The 10,579-nt window shown below is 53.3% G+C and overlaps 1 protein-coding gene and 1 long non-coding RNA gene across 2 annotated transcripts in view; one reads left to right on the top strand and one right to left on the bottom strand.

Annotated features, from left to right (window-relative positions):
- Positions 1-1,323: 1,323 nt before the first annotated feature.
- Positions 1,324-7,060, bottom strand: SRXN1 (sulfiredoxin 1). Its single transcript, XM_084775371.1, has 2 exons — positions 6,610-7,060; positions 1,324-3,670 (listed from the first exon to the last, which is right to left on the bottom strand). The coding sequence occupies exons 1-2, from the start codon at positions 6,826-6,828 to the stop codon at positions 3,467-3,469; spliced, it is 423 nt and encodes a 140-aa protein (XP_084631497.1). The 5' UTR covers positions 6,829-7,060; the 3' UTR covers positions 1,324-3,466.
- LOC311593957 overlaps positions 3,694-10,579 on the top strand; it is a 46,732-nt gene continuing 39,846 nt past the window's right edge. The window contains exon 1 of the long non-coding RNA XR_014777879.1: positions 3,694-5,836. This is a non-coding gene — a long non-coding RNA (uncharacterized lncRNA). The remainder of the gene's footprint in view (positions 5,837-10,579) is intronic.

Here is a 10,579-nt window from a genome sequence, read left to right as displayed (position 1 = left end):
TTTTGGGGTTTTGGGGGGACCACAATGTAGCCCAGGCTTACCTTAAACTTGCCATACTCCTACCTCAGCCTCCGAGGTGCTGGGATTATAGGCATGCAACCATTAACTAAAGTCTCATCTTAATAAAACTGAGAAAACCATCTAAATCTACCATAGAGGATTTGGTTCTAGGGTTTCATGGAGCCCCAGGGACCCCCTACGTGCTGCCTTTTCTTGAGGGCAGGGGAAGGGACCCATGATCCCATGAGAACCCAGAAAGCTTCTTGAAGATGCCTCTTGTACAGGAACCCAGCGCCCCTAAGGTACAAGTACAGAGCAGGCTGGAGGAGCAGCAAGCTAGGGCCGCACTCCAGTTCAGTGTCCTCAGGCCTAAACCCAAGCTTCATTCAATCCCTCCTCAATCCCTCCCTCCGCACCCCCTCCAGCCCAGCGCCTTCCCCCAAGACGCCGCTCTGCTTTAGGGGCGGGAAAACAGTGCCACTTGCTGGTGGAAGAGGGAAATGCATCTCAGTCCCAATTGACAGCTACACCACGCCCCTTTCTCCCTGCCCGCCCCTTTCTGAGGATTGAACCCAGTACGCCAGCCAAAACTCTCCTGCCCCTTCCTATTTTTATGTGGAGAGAGGATTTTACTAAGGTTTCCAGGGTGGTCTGGAACTCGTTATGTGCCCGTGAGAATTGTTTTGTTTTGTGAGACAGGGTTTCTTTGTGCAACCCTGGAACTCACTTTGTACACCTCGAACTCAGAGATCCGCCTGCCGCTGCCTCCCCAGTGCTGGCGTGGGCCACTGGCTCCCAGCTGCCTTTCTTAAATGACCTCCACCCCATCCTCTTGCTCTTTTTGAGGCCTGCTGGTTGGGTTTCTCCAAATGGAGTCGCCCTTTCCAGGTGTGGTACCTGGCTTGCAGTTACCTCTGCCACAGGTGCACGAAGGTCTCTTCACTAGAGACAGTGATACTTCAGGAACATCCTCTGCTTTCCTGACCCTGGTCATAAAGTTAGGGCTACAGAGCCCTTCGGACAGCTTGGAGGACCATGCCCACCTCCACCCTCCTCCCAGGGAAGAGAAATACCTGCCCAAGCTGGTCCAGAGCTCAAGTATCCTGGACACAGTCCAAGAGCCCAACACAAAAAGCTGTGTTATCTGACCAGAGTCCTGGCTGTGTTCCTTGGACAGCAGCTGGTCCTGAGAACCTTCTAGAAATATGTGTTCCTGAGAGCTTTCGAGATATGCCACTCTCCAGCGCCCCAGATCTGAAGTTCGAGGGGAAAGGCCCATCAAACCCAAATAAAAATGCTGGGCTAAAGCCACCGCACTGTGTGTCGTTTTTACTTAAATAGACTTTTATTTTAGAATGACTTTAGATTTACAGAGTTGCGAAGACTAATAATGAGTTCTAATAAATTCTTTTTTTTTTTTCCGAGACAGGGTTTCTCTGTGTAGCCTTGGCAGTCTTAGACTCACTTTGTAGACCAGGCTGGCCTCGAACTCACAGAGATCCGCCTGCCTCTGCCTCCCGAGTGCTGGTATTAAAGGCGTGTGCCACCATGCCCAGCCTTCCCAATACATTCTTCATCCAAGTCCACCCCAGCTGTAGGACTGCACACACTGGAGATAACTAAAACCCAGACAGTATGAGCACAGGTTGCTAACGCGCTCTCTCCCCATCTGTGTTGGTCCTAAGATACAACTCCAAGCACCTTGTTGCATTTTATCCCGTTCCATTTCATTTTCTGGGACACTCAGGGGGTGGGAAAGCTGTTGTCCTCATTATTGAGCTGGGAAAACAGAGACTAAGTGACACGTGACTAAGGAGTCTAGACAGCGGAGCAAGTGCCACCTTACTCTGCTACTCCTCAGCCTTCAGGACCCTCGGTCTGCAGAAGGCCTTCTGCAGTGTCCCATCGCCTGCCCTATTCTGCTAGTGAGTCATCCTTGGGGGGCGATGGGGTACCCAGCTTTTGAAGACCCCATGCCATGACTCCTAGGTCTTGAGAATTGTAACTTGAGGCTAAGACTTGGCAAAGACCTGTGTGTGCGGAGTGCTTATGTGTGACAGTGAGAAATTGTCACTTGCCCACCAAGACTCATCTGTGACAAACAACAGCCCCATGCTCTTTACAGTTCCTCCTACTGAGAGCTGGGTCCATTCGCACCCCTTAAATCTGAGGAACGAACTGCACGGCAGGGACACTGTCCTGGCACCAGTCACCTCAAACAAACAGAACAAAAAATGTAATTGGGGGCTCTGCTTGCATGTGCGTGTCTGTGCCCACAGAGGCTAGAAGAGGGTGTGAGGCCATCTGGAACTGACATTACAGTTGTGAATCACCATGTAGGTGCTCTTAACAGCAGAGCCACATCTCCAGCCACACTGCCTTGTCACGCTACCGTCTCGCTCTTGGAACCCTGAGGCCATCTTGAGAATAAGCCTTGGGCTGACCCCGTAGGAGGATGACAGGATAACCAAGCCAACTGCCCTAAGCATGATTCCGGTGGTTCCCAGCCCCACCAGCCCCAGCTGAGCTGCCAGTTGACTGTGGGCCTCGAGAGCAGGACCAGGCCATACCAGCAGAGCCGAGCACCAAGGGCTAACCCATAGAATCAGGGATAACGGAGTACCTTTTTAGCTGTTAAGTTTTGGGGCTGGCCTGTTTTGTGGCAAAGGCTGGTAACACATCTCTTCCTTTCCTGATGAAGGGATCTCAGCTTTATTGCAGGAGGCACAGTGCCAGTCAGGAGACAACCACGGCAGCCATGCTTGGCTGGGACAGCATTCTCTAACGTCTGCTTTGGGTGACAATGGTTGGCTAGCTCAGACCGAGGACACTGTGTGCAAATATGCATGGACCAGGACCCTGAACCTCTGAATGAGGTTTTCTTTTCTGATAGAAGTTGCTCCAGTGGGTTTTCTTCCTTGAGCACAGACACCATTCCTAGAAATACAGGCGCCGTCTTGTGACCAGGAAGTAAGGAGCAAGGGAGGGCAAGGCCAAAGGAATACTGGGAGGCAGCCCCGCCGTCACCGAGCTGTTGACACAATACTGCAGGTAGCTATCTGTTCCAGGAACAGGTTATGAGGGAAACAAACATCTCTCCTGTACACCAGGGTGACTCGGTTTTCCTTTACTGCCTGGTGCCTAGTTCACGTAGTGATAGGATACCATAAAGATTAAAAAAAAAAAAAACGGGAGGAGTCCTTGTCACCACGTCCTTTCCTTTTCTCACTTCCTCCTCCTTCAGCGTCAAGGTCATGATATCTTTTCACAGACAGGAGAACCGGGGCCCCTCACTCCTGGGCCTGGGTGCTAGTGCAGAGGCCACCATGAGGCAGACACCGCCCCCCTCCCCCCTTAGGTACAATAAAAACATATCCTCGCTACAGCTTCCGCCCAGCCGCGTGTGTCCTCTGAGCTCTGGGAAGTGGTGCTGGTGTGAGGGGCGGGGGACATCATCAGGAGGTTACTACTGCAAGTCTGGTGTGGATGCGCCCAGGTACACCCTCAGGTCCGAAACGGTGGACCGCACGAGCTTGGCAGGGATGGTGTCTCTCTGCAGCTGCTGGTAGGCTGCGTAGCGGTGGCAGCCCCCGAAGGAATAGTAGTAGTCGCCGCCCTGGGCCCCTTTGATCCAGAGGACGTCGATGGGGGGCACGCTGTCAGGGTCCTCCTAGAGAGAAGGGACACAGGGTGAGTGAACGTGGCACCGTGCTTGAGAACCGGCAAAGCGTTTTGTTAAGGCAACTGGGGCTCCATAGGAGGGCCCGCGCTGGCAGGTGCAGCAGGCTCTCAGCCACGGTAAGGGCTCTGCAAGCTGGTGGGTGGTACCCTGGCAGCTTAAAAAAAAAACAGCCCCGGGGCTAGAGAGGTGGCTCAGAGGTTAAGAGCACTGTCTGCTCTTCCAAAGGTCCTGAGTTCAATTCCCAGCAACCATATGGTGGCTCACAACCATCTATAATGAGATCTGCTGCCCTCTTCTGGTGTGAAGACACACATGCAGGCAGAACACTATATGTGTGTAATAAATAAATAAATCTTAAATAAAAACAAATAAATAAATAAAACAGCCCCAAGAGTATTTCCAGCAGAGGAACGGCAGCGAGGGGCTTCCCCGCAAAGACCATGTGAGGAACATTTCTCTGCAACCATGTGAACGACAGACGCTGTGCCTACTTGCCCACACAGTCTCACCCTGACGGGGTGTCGGTCCCAGGAGCAGACTGCAGGAAGAAGTGAATAAACGGAGTGACAAATGCCATGAGGACAGTCTCATGTGACAAGGGGCACAGAGCCTGGGGAAGCTACAGATCCGGACTAGTTCAGATTAAGAGTCCAAATGCCTGGACCATGGCTCCTCTGTAGAGCAGCAAGGGACCTGTGCTGAGCAGATGGCCTCCTGCGTTCATCCAATCAGGGAGCTGATGCACGGGAGGACTTCATGGAGGGTAGCCCTGGGGACAGGCCTTGTGTTGAAGGCCTGACAGTGGGTAGGCTCAAGACCAGTCCCCCAGGGTGCCCACTTCCTGATCTTTAGGATCTGTGAAACCCCTCTTACATAGTGGAAGTCGGCTGATAGAAGTGGGTTTTCAGGCTCCTGAAATTTGAGAGATTGCCCTGGGTTGCCCAGGCGGGTTGAATGGAATCATCAGGTTTCTGGAAAAGCTGTGGCAAAAAGAGGCTACGTGACCTGAGGTGGGCAGGACCCCACAGGCTGCTGCCGCCTTGAAGATGAAGGAGAGGCCCTCAGTTAAGGGGTTCAACTGCCAACTTGATGAACTCCCAAATGGCTTTGGAAGTGGGCCTCTCTGGGCACGCCTGACCAAGGCGGGGGGGGGGGGGGTATCTTGGTTAGGTTAATTGAGATGGTGGCATCCGTCATCCCTTACGCTAGGGTCCTAAACTGTATATAGAGAGGACAGTAAGGTGTGTACAACTGGGTTTTCATCAATCTGGCTGGAGACACGTGACCAAGAGCCTCCCGTTCCTGACGTGACGCACCGTTGCACCGTCAGGCAAAATAAACCCTTCTCATCCATCAGTTGCATTTGTCACAGCAAAAGGAAAAGTAACTAAGACTTGGGGGGGGGGTGTTGTAAATACATTTTCTCTTAGGCCCTCAAGTAACCAGCCCTGCCGGTTTCTTAGTTTGGCTCAATGAAACTGACTTCGAGCTGGGCCTGGTGGTGTGCACCTGTAATCCCAGCACTCTCGAGACTGACCTGGAAAGACAATGTGTTCCCAGCCAACCTGGGCTACACAGAGACTCACCCTGCCTTAAAAGCAGCAACAAAGCACAACTTTGGGCTTGTGTCTCGTTTTTGCTGCTGCTGTTGTTTGCGACAGGGTTTCTCTGTGTTAGCCTTGGCTGTTCTGGACTTTTGTAGACCAGGCTGGCCTAGAACTCACAGCGATCTGCCTGCCTCTGCCCGTGCTGGGATTAAAGGTGTGCGCCACCACGCCTGGTTTGTGTCTTGTTTTAAGCAATCCTGTTCGTGGGGACATATTCAGGTGACCGAGGCAGACGGGTCCTTTTTTCCTCCAGAGCCTGTGGTTCCAGCATGGGAGCAGGGTGTCTAAACTGGCCATCAGGCTCCCAGCTGCGCTTAGGGGGCACCCAAGTGGCTGTGAGGTCACAGACAGCCTGTACCAATAGGGTGGGCAGGTTGTGACTCTGACACCTAGACAGAAAGATGAAGGAGTTAAAAGCAACAGAGCAATTAAAAAGCTAGTGATGCAGTGGGATGGTGATGCTTCCGAGTCCTGCTCCTAGCATCATGTGTACAGAAAACCAAACCGATGACAGCAAGGAGGGGACGGGAGCGCTTCCGGGGCTGGGGTAAGTCTGCACAAAGGCTCAAGGGTACCAAGAGGGCAATCCAGGCTGAATCCCAGTCTCATAGTTAGTTTGAAGGCAAGCACCAAGGTGGCAATGTCCCTGCTTTTGTGGAGTTCACACGGTAAGGCAGTGGTGCAAATTTATCACTCAAGCATCCTGGGGACTCAGGGGTCTCCCGGCACACTGCTCAAGATTCTGGAAGAAGGGACAGGAAGCCATGTAGGCCTAACCTGACACAAGTGTCCTCCAACCCCTAGTTCCTGAGCGGGCCCTCCTTCCAAGAGAGACTGACCTTGGTCCTCTCCTACTTCCCGTTAGGACGAGATCCTCCTAAGAGACATGGCACACCCAGGCCATTGCCACGATCGGTTTCGGCCATAGAAATATCAGGATACACACGCTGCCTGCGTGTGAGGTCTCACTGTACCATCTTGAAAACACTTGACCTAGTGCAAGTTGATTTGAAAAACCAAACTAGAAAACCCAAACTTCTGTGCCTCCGGTTCTCCTCGGTACAGAATGAGCAGCAGCTACTTCACAGAGTTGATCCAAGAAGCTAAAATCACCCCCGGGGCACCGCAGCACCTTGAGTATGTGTGCTACGGATCATTATTTTATGGCCAAAGTCCCAGTGAGGAACCCGAGGCCCTTGGGGAGACTCAACTAGTCCGTCAAGGTTATGCAGGCGAAGCTGAACTCTGGCAGATCAAGGACCCGGACCCGCTCGCCCTCTCTTGTTCCCTCGCGCAGGCCGGGTGGCTCCGCGGGCTCACCAGGATCGTGTCCACGAGGCTCTGCACCTTGGCCGGGTCCAGCACGGACGGTAGCGGTCGGATGAGCACGCTGATAGGCACGTTGTGCACCGCGGTGATGCAGTCCGAGTGGATGCTGCCTCCCTGAGCGCCACCGGGTCCCCGTCCCTCGGGAGCCCCCGGCCCAGCGCCCGGCCCAGCGCCCGCCCCGCGGAGCGCTCTACCCGCGCGCAGTCCCATACCGCCTTCTTAGCCGCCACCGTCGCACGGACGCTTTACCCGGCCGGGCTGTACCATTGCGCTGCCGCGGGGGGCGACAGCGCTGCGCTTGCCCTGTCCGAGTGGCTCGGCCCGTGCTGTGATAGAGCGGCCGCCGCGCCACCCGACCGGAGCCGAAGCCCCAAGCCGACCTAGAGGCCCGCTGCCCGCTGCGGCGATACGCCGCCCCCTCGTGATGCGCTCAATGGACGCGCCCTGCCGCTGACTCAGGGTGAGTTTGCAAGTCGTGGAGCAGAGGCACCGGTGACGCACAGCGTTGTGACTCAGGCCCTCAGAGGCGAGGACGCGGGCGGTCAGACCTGCCCAGCGAGGATGAGTTGGCTCGCAGTGGGAGCTGGGAACAATGACCACACACACACACACAGACGATAAAAGTAGGTGTGGTGATCTATTCACACTTCAGAGCGACCCTGCTAGCTGGGCACAATGCCAATCCCACCTCACAGAGATGGAAACTGAGGCATAGAAAAGTTATGTTACACACACACACACACACACACACACACACACACACACACATACACACACACACGGTATGGAACTAAGGAGTAGGTGAGCCGAAGCCCCAATCTGGGCAACACCGCTCCTTGGATCGCTCTGGATTCCACTACCGGCTCCCCTGGGCTCAGCTACAGAACTAGCCACAGCACCTTCTGGAGTTTTCTCTGGTTCTGTATGGCTCTACCCTGAAGCTCTACATGTCACATAACCTCAAAGTATATCCAGGAAATAGAAGTACTTGTGACTACTGAAGGCCCTCCCCAAAGTAGATCAACTTGAGGGTAAGAAAAAACAAACACAAACACAAAAACAAAACAAACAATCCCCCCCCCCCCAAAAAAACAGCAACAACAAATCCTCAAAGTCAGATCGCTTGGCTACATAGCAAGTGCCTGGCAGCGGCTGCGGTAGATGTCAGCCCCAACAGCTGGCTTGTGCTTCCTCCCAGTGGTTTCCAGCAGTGAGGAAACCACGAGAGACCCTAGAGAGGCTGGGTCACTTCCAAGTCAGCCTGGATGTTGTAACGTTCTAGTCAGGAAGCTGGTACAAGCCTTCCCAGGCCCAAGGGAAGAAGCCTGTAAGGTTCTAACAGGCTTTGGGACCTGTTGGAGCTTCTTGTTAGGAGATGGGGCTGCAGAAGGAGATGGCCCCTGTAGGTGCTACCAAAAGGAGCCACCAATGAAGGGCATCAGGGAGGTCACAGGGCTTGCTCCTGATGAGAGCTCTGAGGAGCCAGCCCGCATCCCTTTGAGGACAGAGACTGTGGGCAAGGGCGGCTGTAGGTGCTGAGCCTAGCCTCTCCTGGCTAGATGGCTCTTGAATGGAGCAGGCATCTGAGCGGCCCAGAAGCATACGGAGGCCACCAAGGCACCCCAAAGCAGGACACCAAGTTGCTCTCCTGTCCCAACCGGCTGGATGGAGCAGGAGGTGTGAAGTAGAGTTCCCAGAAATAAGCCCATGTACGTCGAACATTGTAGGCTGATGGACTGATCAAAACTTAGTCATTGTGACGAGGTTGGAATATTATAGGTCCAGAACCAAATTTCCTACATTCTCCTTAACTGCTCCCATAGCTGTTTACCACCCTTCCCTCTGTGTGACCTAACTTCATGTGACTAGGACTGTGACCTTTTATGATATTCTGATAGACAACCTGCCACGACAAACCCACAAGCTCAGGATGTCACAGCCGGCATCGGAGATTCCTGGCTTTGCTGGTCAAAGCTCACTTACCTGGCACATCAATGAATGTATATATTTTTTTAAGCCATTGGCTAGTTTGTTTGTTCATTTGTTTGTTTCAAGACAGGGTTTCTCTGTGTAGCCTTGGCTGCCCTGGACTAATTTTGTAGAGCAGGCTGGCCTCGAACTCACAGAGATCTGCCTGCCTCCCCCAGTGCTGGGATTACAGGCATGCGCTACTGCGCTTAGTTCGTTGGCTAACTTTGAAAAACTCATTTATTTATGTGGGTGACTGCATATTACGTGCATGCCTGGTGTCTGTGGGGGCCAGAAGAGGGTATTGGATCCTAAGGACTGGAGTTACAGAAGGTTGTGAGCCTCCTGTGGGTGCCAGGAATTGGACCTGGGTCCTCTGGTAGAGCAGCCAGTGCTCTTAACTACTGAGCCATCTCTTCAGCCCCTGGATGAATGAGTTTTAACTGTGTTGATTGACCTACTTTCTTTGTTCTGCTACTGTTAATACTTACTAACTCTTAGTGACCATGTTGGAACACGGTTTTGGGGGTGACCTAAATGCCCTTGGGGTAAGAGCTGTGTTTTTTTTTTTTTTATGTGGTAGCTCCCTGATTCCTTGTGCTTCTCCCTCAGCGGATGGACAGCGATGCACACACAGAATCCTGTTTATGCAGCATCTGGACACGCAGGTGGCTTTCCCCGAGTGTTTGGAAGGTGAAAGGATTATGAGGTTAGCTTGAAGCCCCTCCCCCAACCAGCTTGCCCATCCCTCCAGCTTGGGCAGCGGGGCCTTCCGTGTTGCTTCTCAGTCCTGCCAGCCTCTTGGTTCCTGTTTCATTTCACATAGAAGGGTACCTCATCCTGTGGTGCCTGTAGAACATTTCTTTGGGGGTGCAGAGGCAGCTTTGCACTCTTCTCTACTTCTCACAGTCTCAAGGTAGCTGTCAGTGCAAACTGGGACTCCACCTTTGTTCACAACCAAAAGAGAAAGAGACTACACCAGCATCGAGTGCTTTCTCTAGTCAGTCTGACTTGGCTAGCTTGAGTCACCCAGGACTGACTGGCATTCTCTAGGGATATACCACGTACCGAGCCGTTTAAGTATGGGATCTGTCACCGACGGGGATGGCTGTGATGAATTTAGAGGGGACAATCAACCCCCCTCCTGGGGTACAGCCGTCTCTGAGTCACCTGTGTGTGGGTTAAATAGGTGGGCGGATGCCGGCTGAATATGAGGCTTGTGGGTGACAGATGGATGTTGACAAGAGAAAGATGCGGCAGAGGACTGGATGTCGGTGTCCTGTCCCTTTAGTCCTCCTCTGATTTTAGCTGTAGTTGTGCCAGAAAGTTCTGCAGCAGCTGACTCACCCAGCACCCGCCGGCTCTGAACCCAGGTGCCCTGAGCCCCCACAGCGATCTCTGCCCACACAAAGCACATTACCAGGGGTGCCGTGTTTACCATGGGAAGAGAACATGCCAGTCTTCCACCAGCACAGGTTGGCAGTGTTGCAGATCGCTTGGACCTTTCTGGACTGTTAGCAGACATTGGTGGTAACTGGCCTGTTGCTATAGCAGGGGCTCCACAGACACACCCGTGATGAATTCTTCTTGCTACTCGTTTGGCCACCGGGGCCCCCCAAACAGCTTGCAAGGAGCCTGGAGGCTCAGCCCTTACCAGTGGGAAACCAGAACTCCAGCTAAGAGGACAGTGACTGTGGAAGAATTTCAGTTTAGAACATGGCTGCCAGGGACCAAAAGGCCTGAGGCCGACTCCCACCCATTCAGTATTTGCAGCCAACATCCTGCTGGGCCACTCATTAGGTATGCAAGGCATCCGGCTTAGTCCTGAGAAGACAGCGATCTGATCCTAAGATATTCACAGAGACATCCTGCTTTGTCTCACCTGAAAGACCCCTCCCCTTGCAAATGTTCCCGGGGCTCAACCCAGAAGATTTTGTACTTTTCCACTACTCCCTTGCGTACCCCGCCCGCCCTAAAGCAGGTTTTAAAAAGC

Source organism: Acomys minous (assembly GCF_964271855.1).
Source record: "Acomys minous genome assembly, chromosome: 3".
NCBI lineage: Eukaryota > Metazoa > Chordata > Mammalia > Rodentia > Muridae > Acomys > Acomys minous.
This window is presented reverse-complemented; position numbering and strand designations above follow the sequence as displayed.

Coding starts and splice junctions, on each gene's coding strand:
- SRXN1 (XM_084775371.1), bottom strand. CDS start 6,828: ATGGGACTGCGCGCGGGTAGAGCGCTCCGCGGGGCGGGCGCTGGGCCG. Junction 3,671..6,609: donor GCCTCGTGGACACGATCCTG/GTGAGCCCGCGG, acceptor CCTTCTCTCTAG/GAGGACCCTGACAGCGTGCC.